Source organism: Colossoma macropomum, unplaced genomic scaffold, assembly GCF_904425465.1.
Source record: "Colossoma macropomum unplaced genomic scaffold, Colossoma_macropomum, whole genome shotgun sequence".
In the NCBI taxonomy this organism is placed as follows: domain Eukaryota; kingdom Metazoa; phylum Chordata; class Actinopteri; order Characiformes; family Serrasalmidae; genus Colossoma; species Colossoma macropomum.
The window spans coordinates 12,298,031-12,310,496 of record NW_023494790.1 but is presented as its reverse complement, the minus strand read 5'-3'; the positions used below and the strand labels follow the sequence as shown (position 1 = coordinate 12,310,496).

The 12,466-nt window shown below is 38.2% G+C and overlaps 1 protein-coding gene across 1 annotated transcript in view; it reads right to left on the bottom strand.

Annotated features, from left to right (window-relative positions):
- Positions 1-4,331: 4,331 nt before the first annotated feature.
- Positions 4,332-12,466, bottom strand: part of LOC118809136 (zinc finger protein 385C-like) — an 88,077-nt gene continuing 79,942 nt past the window's right edge. Inside the window, exons 8-10 of the mRNA XM_036572131.1 lie at positions 11,518-11,616; positions 6,177-6,266; positions 4,332-4,669 (exon numbers count right to left, since the gene is read on the bottom strand). Of these exons, the coding sequence (XP_036428024.1) occupies positions 4,439-4,669; positions 6,177-6,266; positions 11,518-11,616 (420 nt within the window). The 3' untranslated portion in view covers positions 4,332-4,438. The remainder of the gene's footprint in view (positions 4,670-6,176; positions 6,267-11,517; positions 11,617-12,466) is intronic.

Sequence of the window (12,466 nt, the reverse complement as noted above, 5' to 3'; positions counted from 1 at the left end):
GTCACTCTGGATCTGATGTTATTGTCGCATTGTGAGTGACGCAAAAGACACTTTAAAATCCGTTTTGAACAGCCAGAGTGTCCAGCATAAGACACATCTGTCCATCTGGAATCGCATTGCAAACCACGTCCAAATTGGATTTCATGTGGTTTTTTTTGCTGTCCAGACTATCAAAAATCAATATGGATACAATCTTGATATTCTAAAAATCTGATCTGGGCTGTCAGTTTGAACATAGTCTAACAAAACACAACACAACAAGTCAAAGGAAAATAAGCATGATATTTTCAGAAATTACTGTGTGCGTTCTTTGCCATTATTACAGGTTCCATTCTTTTCAGGAGACTTGCTTTCAGTTTTTTCAAAGAAATCTGCAGGGCTATTTTTCCACACCTCCAGTCTTCACTTTTTACCAGTTTTGGACACTCTGTTTGCTTATTTTCCTTTGACTTGAAGTGCATCTCATATTCTATCTATTTGGAAACACATCCTGAAAAATAATAATACATGCTTAATGGACGTAATGACTGGGGGGGGGGTGTCTTTGACTTTTGCACATAACTGTATATGATCTCCTCATTGTATCTCTTTCATAGGACACCAGTAAAATTGCTTAATATATTAAGAGATCAGATGACACAGGGATGAGGTTCAGGGACACAAAACTGCTAATAAAAGGTAAAAAGACATTGTATTGCACATACCACTTAATAAACTGTGTAGCATCCCTTATGGCACTGTCATTAGGCTTCGTTATGACAAAATATTACATTAAGGTGCAATTGTTTAGCAAAACTTGTGTCATGTTGTAGGAAGGATAGTGTTTCTACTTTGACATACTGTAAAATGAACTTTGCTTTGTGCTCTTACCTGAAATATAAAGGAAAATATGAATGGCACAACAAAACTTTGTATCTCTGAAATGGCAAGTTTATATTAAAAGGAAAAAACGTTATTAACTTGAATGTACATTAAAGTAGAGATTGTATTCCAAGTAATTTTTGATAATTTACTCATCATGAAATGTTAAAAAGCATTCAAAGTAGAAATGGGAACAAATGGAGCTACAAGTTTCTGATACAACGGCAATGACATGTTTCTAAAGCCAACATAATGTAGCTCTCCCAACTGCATTACCAACTGATATGATGCATTAATGTATAAAAATGGATGCAAATGAGGTGTGGTAATGTCTCAGCTCTTTCAGAGTAAGTGTAAGACTTGCTTTAGATTCAGCTTAAATATATGGCTGTGTGTATATGTGTAAAGTAGCTTTCTGCTTCCATAACAGTTGTGTTTTATCCCATTTACCTGTTTTATTGTCCCTGAAAATGTACTTCTCCCTTCTCTCCACTCGCCAGGTGTTTGTAGAAGATGCCTTCTCATGCCTGGTCTCCATTTTTCCATCCATCAAGGTTAAAATTAGGGCCTGGGTCAGGGCTGCTGATCCTTCACCACAGTATCTAAGGGCATCTTCTACTGTGAGCCTTCCAACAGCCTGTCTGACTGGAACTGATTGTCAATGGCCGAAGAAAACAGTATCTTGGATAACAGGGTGAGAGGAAGAAATAAAAGGAATACAACAGCATTTTTCAACCTAATCTCTGTCACATCTGTATGGTACAATGGGCAATAACTTCAACGTAATTCCCTGTAAAAAAATTGGACAACACTATAACCGGCTCGCAAAAGAAGCCAATGGGCAGTTGGTATATTCCATCAGTTATTGTTTGTTCCTAATAACACTTTAGTGTTCTTTAGATTCTTTAGCTGTAAATATGTGTATGTATATGCTATACACATGATCTGTTCTTCAGAGATGGGACTAGTTTTTACGAGGGAAGAACTTGTGGTTATTGTTTACCAGCACAGTGGTGCTGGGGGAGTATTCTGATTGTCATGGATCCAAGAAAACTCTGATATTCAGATGCCACTGAAGGCCTTCATCACCTAAATCAGGTGTGCCAGATTTAAATTCAAGCCAAACTTTGAGTGGGCACCTTAGAGAAAGCGCAGAACTGCATTTTTAGTTGATTCCAGTGTTAAAAAGTTGGATAAAACTTCTTCTAAAGAACAGCTTTGTTAAGAGTTCCGTCAGTCTGTCTCATCCTCATCCTGGAACAGCTTCAAATCAAATAGTTTCAAATCTGTGCTATGTAAGTCAACATATCTTCACAAAATTCAGCAAACTTTACTGTTATAAGTGATTTTGAAGGAGGCCTGGTGCATCTGAAAACCATGGAGGGTGGGGGCGGGATGGGATGCAATGTATTCACAGGGCACAAAAATTACGGGGCGAGAAATGTATGGTAGATCTGACCACATTCAGCAGAGACTCATCAGGAGAGTCACATTTACAGCAAATCACCAAATATCTACCAATTTCGCTTTTGTTTCACATTGTTTTAGCCTCCTGCCACCAGGGATGGAGGTGGTCACTGTGGTTGCCGTGGGCTTGTCTAGACAAAAGTCCAGAGCTACATTTAGTTCTCAGTCCTGCCGCTATAGGAGCATGTAAAAAAGTAGTAGGTTTACTGGCTCATGATGACTAGTTAGTGGGGCACTGTGCCACTAAATAATTCCCTGATGCTGGGCCTGGTTTCAATGAGTCGCCTAGTTCTGTTATTTCATAAGAACAGGCAAACATGTTGAAATCATTGTCTGTGGTAGGCGCCTGTATGCTACAAATGCAGCAGACAGAGAATAGGTTAAAAACACTGGTGTATTCCTTTAAGTGAATTTACTTCACAAATAACTGCCGACATTTGCCCATTAAAAATGTCCGTATGGCATCTATGGCAGCTTAAAAACAATTAATCATTACTGCACTGTTATTTTTCACCTTAATACTGTAAAGCCCTCACATTATATTGCACATTTGCAAGTGTAAGAACAAGCAAAAGAACAACTTTTGGCAACCTGATTTTTTTTTTTTCATTCCGTCCCACTTCAAACTCTTTCTAGCGTTCTTTTCCTTATTTCCCCCTCACAACTGCTGTTCCATCTTTTACTATGCCTATTATTCTATCCTACATATTTTTTAAAAAAGCCAACAATATGAATAAATCAAGTAAAGGGATTTTGGCATCTGCCTTATCAACACTAGAATACTCCTAAAGCACCTCTACTAGCTAAAAAACGATAAAACACAAACTAGAACTTCACATTGGCTCCCTCCTTCTGAAACGGCCTGTCTTCATTGTTGGAGACAGGAGGTACCCATGGTCCTTTGCAACTGACCAGACAGGAAGAGGAAACTAAGGTATCCTTGGCAACAGTAGATACGCTCTGAAAGCACCAGAGGAGTATATGGACAGGCTTACCAGAGCTTGAAGGAAAACAGGACAAGCTTTACAGAACGCTGACGAAAATCCCATTCAGCCTAATGAGAAACTGTAGTGCATAACTCAGCTTTTGTCAAAATACCTTTTAAAGTGTGTTATTAATTTCACATTTGTACCCGTGTGAAACGTCACACTGTTAGGCTGACTTTGCACAGTGAAACTTACAAGCAACTTTAGTGAACTAAAGTTAGCGTTAACTAGCCAGTGTTAATTCTTTTGCCTGATGTTTTTGTGATATGCTAAGCTAGATTTTCTCCTATTTTGATGGCCCCATATTTTATAGATATATAGATATGAGATTAAAAGAATGGCAATGACAGCTGGAAAAACACATAAGATGTTAAAAAATGGTGCAAATATGTAAATTATACCCGACAGATGATTTCTTAGTGAGAACGATACAGTGTATCAAAAAATACAAGCTGCTAGTGGAGTAACTGAATGTGTTGCATGCAACTTTGTTTTTGAATTGCTGTGTGTAACTGTCAAGTTGCACAGATATTATGTTGAATGCAACTCACAACATGCAACTATGCATCAAATGCATAAAACTGCATGAAATGCATGAAAGTTTTACCATGTAAACCCAGCCTTAAGATAGTTTTTTTTGGCTAGCTAACATTTGCATGGTGGCAAAAGTGTTGCTGTTCACAGCCTGATTACTTTCAATTAGCTAAACAACACAGTGCAGCTCTGTAAAGTCCAGCCTAAATTCATTGAGTTGAATGGGACTTTTGTTAACACTCTGTGAAAGTGGTCCAACTTAGCAACAGTCAATATGAAAGAATGCATTTGCTGGGGGAGCATGAATAGATCAACTGCAGTTCAAAATGGAACTCAAACCAGAACGTTTTTGACCCCAAGCTAATTGGTGTTTCTGTTGGAACTATTTAAGTGACTGGCTCATATTTTGAAGTACACAGCTGGTTCTTCCTAAATGGTCAGTATATATCTCTCTCTGGCTGCATAGTTTTTTTTTTAGTTATAACCTCTTCTTGAGTGACCTCTTTGCAGTTCTTCTCCGTAATAAAGGTTCCACAAAGTTTTTCATGTTTTCTTATGAGTCTGTAATTCAGAGTCTCTGGTGGGCGGGGCTAATAAGGAGAGAAGATGATCGGAGCGTGCGCTGCCCTCAGGGGTCCAGGGGCAGGTCTAAAGAGGGCAGGGCTAAGCAGGGGCGTTTGAATAATGGCGGTCGGCCCGGTGGTGTGGCGTAGGGTAAGAGGGTTTGTTGCCATGGTGCAGAGGGTCGCGGGGGTCAGAGGTGAAGGTAGAAAGCCAGCGGTCAAGGTTTTGGACAGCTCCTTCTGAAGGGCTAATTTGGTCTGAGAGAGAAAAACAAAAACACATATAATGGATAAATGAATGATAATACAACAGTAAATCTAAAGCAATGAACAGTATTGCCTCTAATTTAGTGAATGTGTTTGTGGCAGGTGTGGGATGCATGGGGACGGGGGAGGTTGTATAGCTGGTATAAATTCAAATAATTCTCACTACTGTAGTACACAAATGAAACTGTTTATGCTGGCGATCTATCACTGTAGCCAGAAATATCTAAATCTAAAATAAGCCTTGGTGTAGGACTGACAGCTGCATAAATATGTGTCCACTGTAGTTCAGTGTGTCCACTATGCATAGATGAATAGTGCACCTATATAGTAGGTGTTTTTGATAAAATGGCCAACAAGTTTAGATACAAGGTAGGTAAACCTAATAAACTGGACACTGAGGTGGGGCAGTTTCAGGCACAAGTCAAACTCAGACTTGGGGATGCTATTTGAGGCCTTGATTAACTAAAAGTTGATAAACTTGCAGCATTAGCTTTTAAAACCAGGTGTAAATTTGCATTAGGATCTCAAAGACATGTTGAGAGACTTTCTTTAACAGTGTCCGCAGACGTAGGGTTAGACAGATGCACGAGCCTTGAGCATGTGCTGAAAAAAAATGTTTACTAACAAAATAACAGACTGTGGGCCAGATAAACATACGTGAAAAAGATGTGGGGAAAATTATGATGTGATGCAGGTGCGATCTGCATTTGCAGTTTGTTATCATTTCACAATCTGTTTTCTTAGCTGTAGAATGTTTCTATAGGAACACTGTTTATTAACACTGGTTTCTCTTCATTACTTTCATTTTCATGTCTTGTCTCGAGCTTGTTGAAGGCTCCATTATTTCACTGCACCTTTTAAAACCCTGTGCCTCCTGAGTAAGCAGGTAGTGGGCGACACTACACACAGTTTGCATAGTAAGCAAAACTGTTCAGGCGCAGTGTGTCAGCGCATGGATCAACACGCATTTTGAGCTCTGCCTGTATTGTACGTACTTCTCGCCCTCAGTGTGTATGCTGCTGCTATTCTTTTCACTCTGCAAAGCCAATTTTTTGTTGAATTGGTCTGCTTTACTGCTGCATTCCTCTTTCTCATGTTTTTTCACATTGGTTTTCTATATCGCAACTAGAGGCTAGCAATTCTTGTGATGTGTTCAGTACTTGAAAAATATACAGTATGTTTTTCTGAGTATATGCTGTTAAAAAATTAATCTCATAACTTAAAAAAGTGTCCAGACTCTCTTAAAATTTTAAGTTAACAGAACTTCAAACAGTTAAAGTTCAGGTAACTCAAAAATGTAAGTTACATTTTAAGTTAACCTCAATTTTTTTTTTTTTTACAGAGAATTCTTTCTAAAAGTGCATAAAATACACCAGTATTAGAACCTTGCAAATAGTTGGAGCTATGTACATGGTCCACAAAAAGAGATTCTGACCTATCCTGCCCTCATTACAGATGAGCCTTTGGGGTTTGGACATGATGTGACCTCCGGGCTCACCTGAGGAGTTACTGTGGTGAGGCTGTAGGGGTGATACACTCCCCCAAAGGCGGAGCCAGCCCCGCCTGACAGACCAGCCAACCCCGCATTCTACAAAGAGAGAAACGGGATGGGGTGCAGTGATGGTGTGAATGAGCAGTGTGTGAACAGATCATACATGGAGAGTTCAATTGTTTGTACTATGAAGGCAACTCTACAGTACAGTGAAACTCAGACACTGTTGTTTTTGTTATTTAATACACTTCCAGTTCTTATATCTACACATATACATACTTAATGCCTTTTGACTTGTGTGGTGCCATTAGTTGGAAAGTTTGGAAGATTTTTCACCTCAAGTAACAATCATGGTGAAGGTGAAGGAGCTTCCTAAAGTTCTCAGGGACGTTTTTAAACAATCCTGAACAGAAAAAGGTACAAAGCCCTAGCAAACACCTTAAACTTAGTTAGTACAACATCCTTGTTGTTGCAACTGATAATGTGCTATTGGTAAGTTCATGGGAACCAAAACTCTCCATCCTTATAATAAGGAAGGTAAAAGAGAAGCCAGCACTCACTTGGAAGCAGTGAAAAAATGACCTGAAAGCAGCAGGAATAACAGAAACCAATAAGCATAGAGGTGGGAGCATCGTGAGATGGTTCTGATTCTCTGCAAATGGTACTGGGGTTTTACATGGCACTGAAGAAAACATGAATAGAGTGATGTACTGTCACATATTAGAGAAGAATATAAACTGTCAAGAAACTCAATCTGGGGAAAAGATTGACGTTTCCGTAAGACAACAACCCCAAACATACAGCCAAAATTTAATTTAATTTAATTGACTCTTATTATTCCCACAACAAGGAAATTTCACCTCCGCAAAACACCACCTACACACTAGTGAATGCACACACACTAGAGGGCAGTGAGCACACTTGCCCAGAGTGGTGGGCAGCCCTATCTACAGTGCCCAGGGAGCAGTTGGGGGTCAGGTACCTTGCTCAAGAGCACTTCAGTCACGTGCTGTCAGTTCAGGGAATCGAGCGGCGACCTTTTGGACATTAGGCTGGTTCTCTAACCTCCAGCCCACGACTGCCCCTAAAATGTATTCATGGCATAGCCTCCTGACTCAAAACCCTTTGATGAAATTCCAAATCCATCAGCGAGACCTTTGTAACCTTAGAGGAATTAAAGACTTTGGCCTAGAGGAATGAGTCAAAATTGAATCACAATGTTGGAAAAAGCTAATTAATTCGTTATTTATATTTGTAAGAACGATGTCAAAAAACATTTGGCCAGATTCAAAAAACCCACCGGCATGTTCACTCCGACGTTCAGACATTTACTAGTAAACATTCATTTCTTGGAAGTAAACAATTCATTTTTACTAGTCAAAATGTAATATTTACAATGGATTTTACAAAGGAATTCTATTTACACATGTGAAAGACATTATTACAAGTGGAAATGAACTTTTTACTAGCTGAAATTTAATTTTCACATGTAAAAATAAAATTTTTGAGAACAAGAAAAACAAAATAAAAGGCAAAATGGTAATTAGAATTTCAGCAATATCAATAAAATTTTTAGCTGTGTATAAAAAATTAGTATTTTAAACTTTACTTCATGTTATTAAAAATTGTTTTATAATGAACTGGAAAAAGGGTTGAATTCTTATCAATGAGAAATGAAATCTTACTTGTTAAAATATAATTTCCACATTTAAAAGTTGAATTTTAAGATGTTATACGTTTTATGCATGTCATTTTTTCTAAAACATTTTCTGATAAAGTAACTTTGTTTCTTGATTAAAAGTTAAACAGTTTGTTGTAACTGTGCGCCGGGACTTCTGCTAATAATCTGGATGCTTTTTTTAACATTTCTTTTTCCGTCTTGCACACTTTTGACAGTCGATAGCAGTTAATGTTGTATTTGCTGCCACATTTTTATGTTCCACAGTTGTCTTTTCCTGTTGTTTAATTTTTGCTGCATCTTCGCCAAAACAAATGACTGTTGCAGTTCTTTCCTTAAAATTCATAGCCCTGTTTCTGAGAATTTTGGTTTTCTTTGGCTTTTATTGTGTTCATTTTGGCAACTGGAGCTTCACTTGGTGTGAGTCTTTAAAATGTATGACATCAGTTACATATGCATTTTGATTGGCTCTTGTCTAGGACACCAGTGAAAATAACACAGCGTTAAAAAGACACCGGTGTACTAATCACAGTGACTTCATGAATAGCGCTTATTTAAAGTGCAAAATTCTTGTGCTGTTACCACCGAGTTTTATCTGGCTCATTATGTGTGTAAAATTAAAGTGGATATATGGACTGGAAGTACATTAAACAACAAAATAAAAGTGTCTCATTGCATGTTTGCCATCACTGTGTAAGTGTATACCGCAGGCCACTCATGTTTACTGCAACTATAAGATTCTTGCTTTGTTTCATCTTTGGTCATTTGAGTGTGTAACGCTGACTCAAACTTTTAGCTTCCAATTCCAATTCCTAAGCCTGAAACTTTCAGCATATTTTATTACAGCTCATTTAGAGCTTGTAAGCATGGAAGCATATTGGAACAAAATTTATTTGAAATTTGAAAGTTTTACAAAGTTCAGGAGATTAAGTTTTATTAAGACTTGAGAGATTGTTGGGGTGCTACCATCTATCATTTATATAGCTTTAGCATACCACAATTCAGCCTAGATAACTGTGGAAAGGGTAAGGGAAAAAAACACAACTGAATGATGATGATCTTCGATCCCTCAGATGGCACTGCATTAAAAACCAGCATGCTTCTGTGATCACCACTTTCTGCGGAAATACTTTGACAAACCACTGTCAATAAACATTGTTCATCCACAAAATGCAAGTTAATGCACAGTGGAAGCCATACGTCAACAATGTCCAAAAACACTGCCCACTTCTCTGGGCTCAGGCTCATCTGAAATAGACTAGGGCACAGTGAAAACATGTATTGTGGTCTGATGAGTCATGGAAATATTATTCATGTAAATAATTAACGTTCTGTTCTCCGGACCACCATGGGGGGGTGGGGGGTGTTACTGCATTAGTGCCCATGGCATAGGTAACCTGCACATCTCTTAAGACACCATTAATGCTGAAAGATACACCAATCAGACATAACATTATGACCACCTCCTTGTTTCTACGCTCATTGTCCATTTTATCAGCTCCACTTACTATATAGGTGCACTTTGTAGTTCTACAATTACAGACTGTAGTCCATCTGTTTCTCTGCATACTTTGTTAGGCCCCTTTTACCCTGTTCTTGAGTGGTCAGGACCCCCAAGGACCCTCACAGAGCAGGTACTATTTGGGCGGTGGATCATTTTCAGCTCTGCAGTAACACTGACGTGGTGGTTGTGTGTTAGTGTGTGTTGTGCTGGTCTGAGTGGATCAGACACAGCAGTGCTGCTGGAGTTTTTGAACACTGTGTCCACTCACTGTCCACTTTATTAGACACTCCTACCTTGTCAGTCCACCTTGTAGATGTAAAGTCAGAGACGATAGCTCATCTGCTGCTGCACAGTTTGTGTTGGTCATCCTCTAGTCCTTCATCAGTGGTCACAGGACGCTGCCCACAGGACGCTGCTGGCTGGATATTTTTGGTTACTGGACTATTCTCAGTCCAGCAGCGACACTGAGGTGTTTAAAAACTCCAGCAGCACTGCTGTGTCTGATCCACTCAGACCAGCGCAACACACACTAACAAACCACCACCACATCAGTTTTATTGCAGTACTGACAATGACCCTGAGAATAGTACCTGCTCTGTGAGGGTCCATGGGGGTCCTGACCACTGAAGAACAGGGTAAAAGGGGGCTAACAAAGTATGCAGAAAAACAGATGGACTACAGTCTGTAATTATAGAACTACAAAGTGCCCCTATATTCAGTGGACAATGAGCGTGGAAACAAGGAGGTGGTCATAATGTTACGCCTGATCGGTGTATATATATACATTTTAGAGCAACATATGCTGCCATCTAGACAACGTTTTTGTCAGAGAAGTCCATGTTTATTTCAACATGACAACACCTCTTGTGTTACAACAGTATGGCTGCATGACCAGAGAGTTGCTTGCCTGCAGTCCACATTAATGGAAGGTGTAAATAACCAATAAATGCAATAAATGCCCAGTACATCTGGTTTCCACAGCTGGTACAATTCCTCAATATACAGTGCAGATTTACCAGATTAATATGTGTATATTGGATTAGCACTGTGCATCAAGGTAATTGGCTCCAAAGCTTTGATATCAAGGATCCTTTCCTTATCACATTCACATGCGCCTCCTCAGTATAGCAATCAGGAAGATTGCTTTCAAATCTCATTGCAGATGGTTCAATTTAGATTAGCAATACTCCCATAGTATCAATTGGTTGTATGCTTGTCTTCTCTTCCTGATCCAAAGTTCCTTAAAATTTGGCACGTTATATACTGTCACAGTATGAAAACAGACATGTGGAAAAGCTAAACTTTTCCTAAAGGTTCCATTTAATGGTAAACTGAATTTTCCTCTTTTGTTTTAATAACAAAGCCTGATTTAGTTTGTAACTATACCAGTCATTCTGCAGTCCATATGGTTCATATAGGGAAACAAAGCTATAGAAACAGGCTGTTTTGAATTCAATTATATTGAATTTACATATATCCATCCATTTACATATATCCACCTATTCAGCCAACAGGCGTTTAGCCCCCACCCATTCAGTTGAAGTTTTAAGGAGTGTTTCAGCCTAGAATGCACAGGGTAGCCAACTAGAACATGGGTCATTTATATATATTTTATATATTTTTACTTTAAAGTGCCAATAAAAGAAGATGGTTTGTTTCTAAGGGAGGTTCTAAGAAAGGCTGGAAAATGGCCTTGAAAAAATTAATGAAAATGATTTATTGGTTTATTTTTTTACCTGTTGTGCGACTGATTTAGAAACTTTGGAACTTCCCTGAATAAAAGTTGCATTATGTTTGCAATTAGACTTTATGTGAAACTTCATTAGGTTTCATGTCAAACTTGAGTAAGTGGTAAGACACTCAGAAGACATTCAAAATTTAAACACTACACACAGTTTAATTAAAGAAAAAGTTAACTAAAGAGTCAGTTAACTAAAAAAAACTGATAATGTGCAACGTTCTGATCCATCAAACATAAGCTACTTAACAAGATGACTTTAGTGATCATGAGTTGAATTAGGAACATACTTGATTTCAACAAGTCAACAGGATTTCACAGTGTTATAAGTGAACGTTTGCATCTTCTAGTGTGCAGAAAACTGAAGTGATGGGTGAGAGACTCTTAAGGGTGAATGTTGTCTGCGACTGTGTGTGTTGTGACTCACCGCTAGCACTGAGCTGGCTGAACTCTTGTTGTAAGGGCTGAACTTTGGTTTGGGGGGTTTTCCTGCCAGTCTGTCTTTATGTCTCCTGCTGCTCATATGCTGCAGTGAGGACAAACTAGGTCAGAGAGCATTCTGTTACATTTATATAAGCACAGTTTGTAACATTTAGTAAATCAGTTTATATACACAGATATCAATACTATATATACACACACTGTCAGTCAAAAGTTTGGACACTCCTGACTGAATATATATTTCTCATAATCTTAAAGGCAATTTGATCTAAAGCCTTATTCTTAAATGCAAATGAAATTTGTTCAAAAAAATACAGAGTGAAGCTGATGTCACTGTATGCCATACTTCCAAAAACATAAATTAAAACAATGAAAACAGATTTTTAAATGCCTCCTTCATGAGGCTGCTTGAGAGAATGAGCAAGACTGTGTAAAACTGCATTAAGGCAAAAGGGGACATAAAAAAGGCACCAAAAAAAAAGATACCTTGATTTGTTAAACAATTTCTTTTGCTCTCCCAAATGTTATTTCATTGTTTCAAGTGATTTTCACTTATATTGTGTTTTTCCAAACTTTTGACTGGTGCTATATGCATAGATGCAGGACTGTGCAAAAATTAGAGACCACCCTTTATTTATTTAATTTTTCAGCCAAAACGACCATTAAGTACACATTATTCATTTTTCAGTGTTAGAAAAATGCAGAAAAAATATATTTAAAAGAAAATAACACAAAAGCCAAAGCAAATAAATATAATACTATTTTTTCAGTATTTATTGTGTCCACACTTTACCTTTATTACAGCTTTCATCCTTTTTTGAAGATTTGCTTTCAGTTTTTCAAAGAAAGCTTTAGTCTTAGAAGTTAAGCTTCAGCTCAGCTACACATCCTTTCAGACTCTTAGTCTTGTCTTCTCACAGTGGAAGAACACCGGT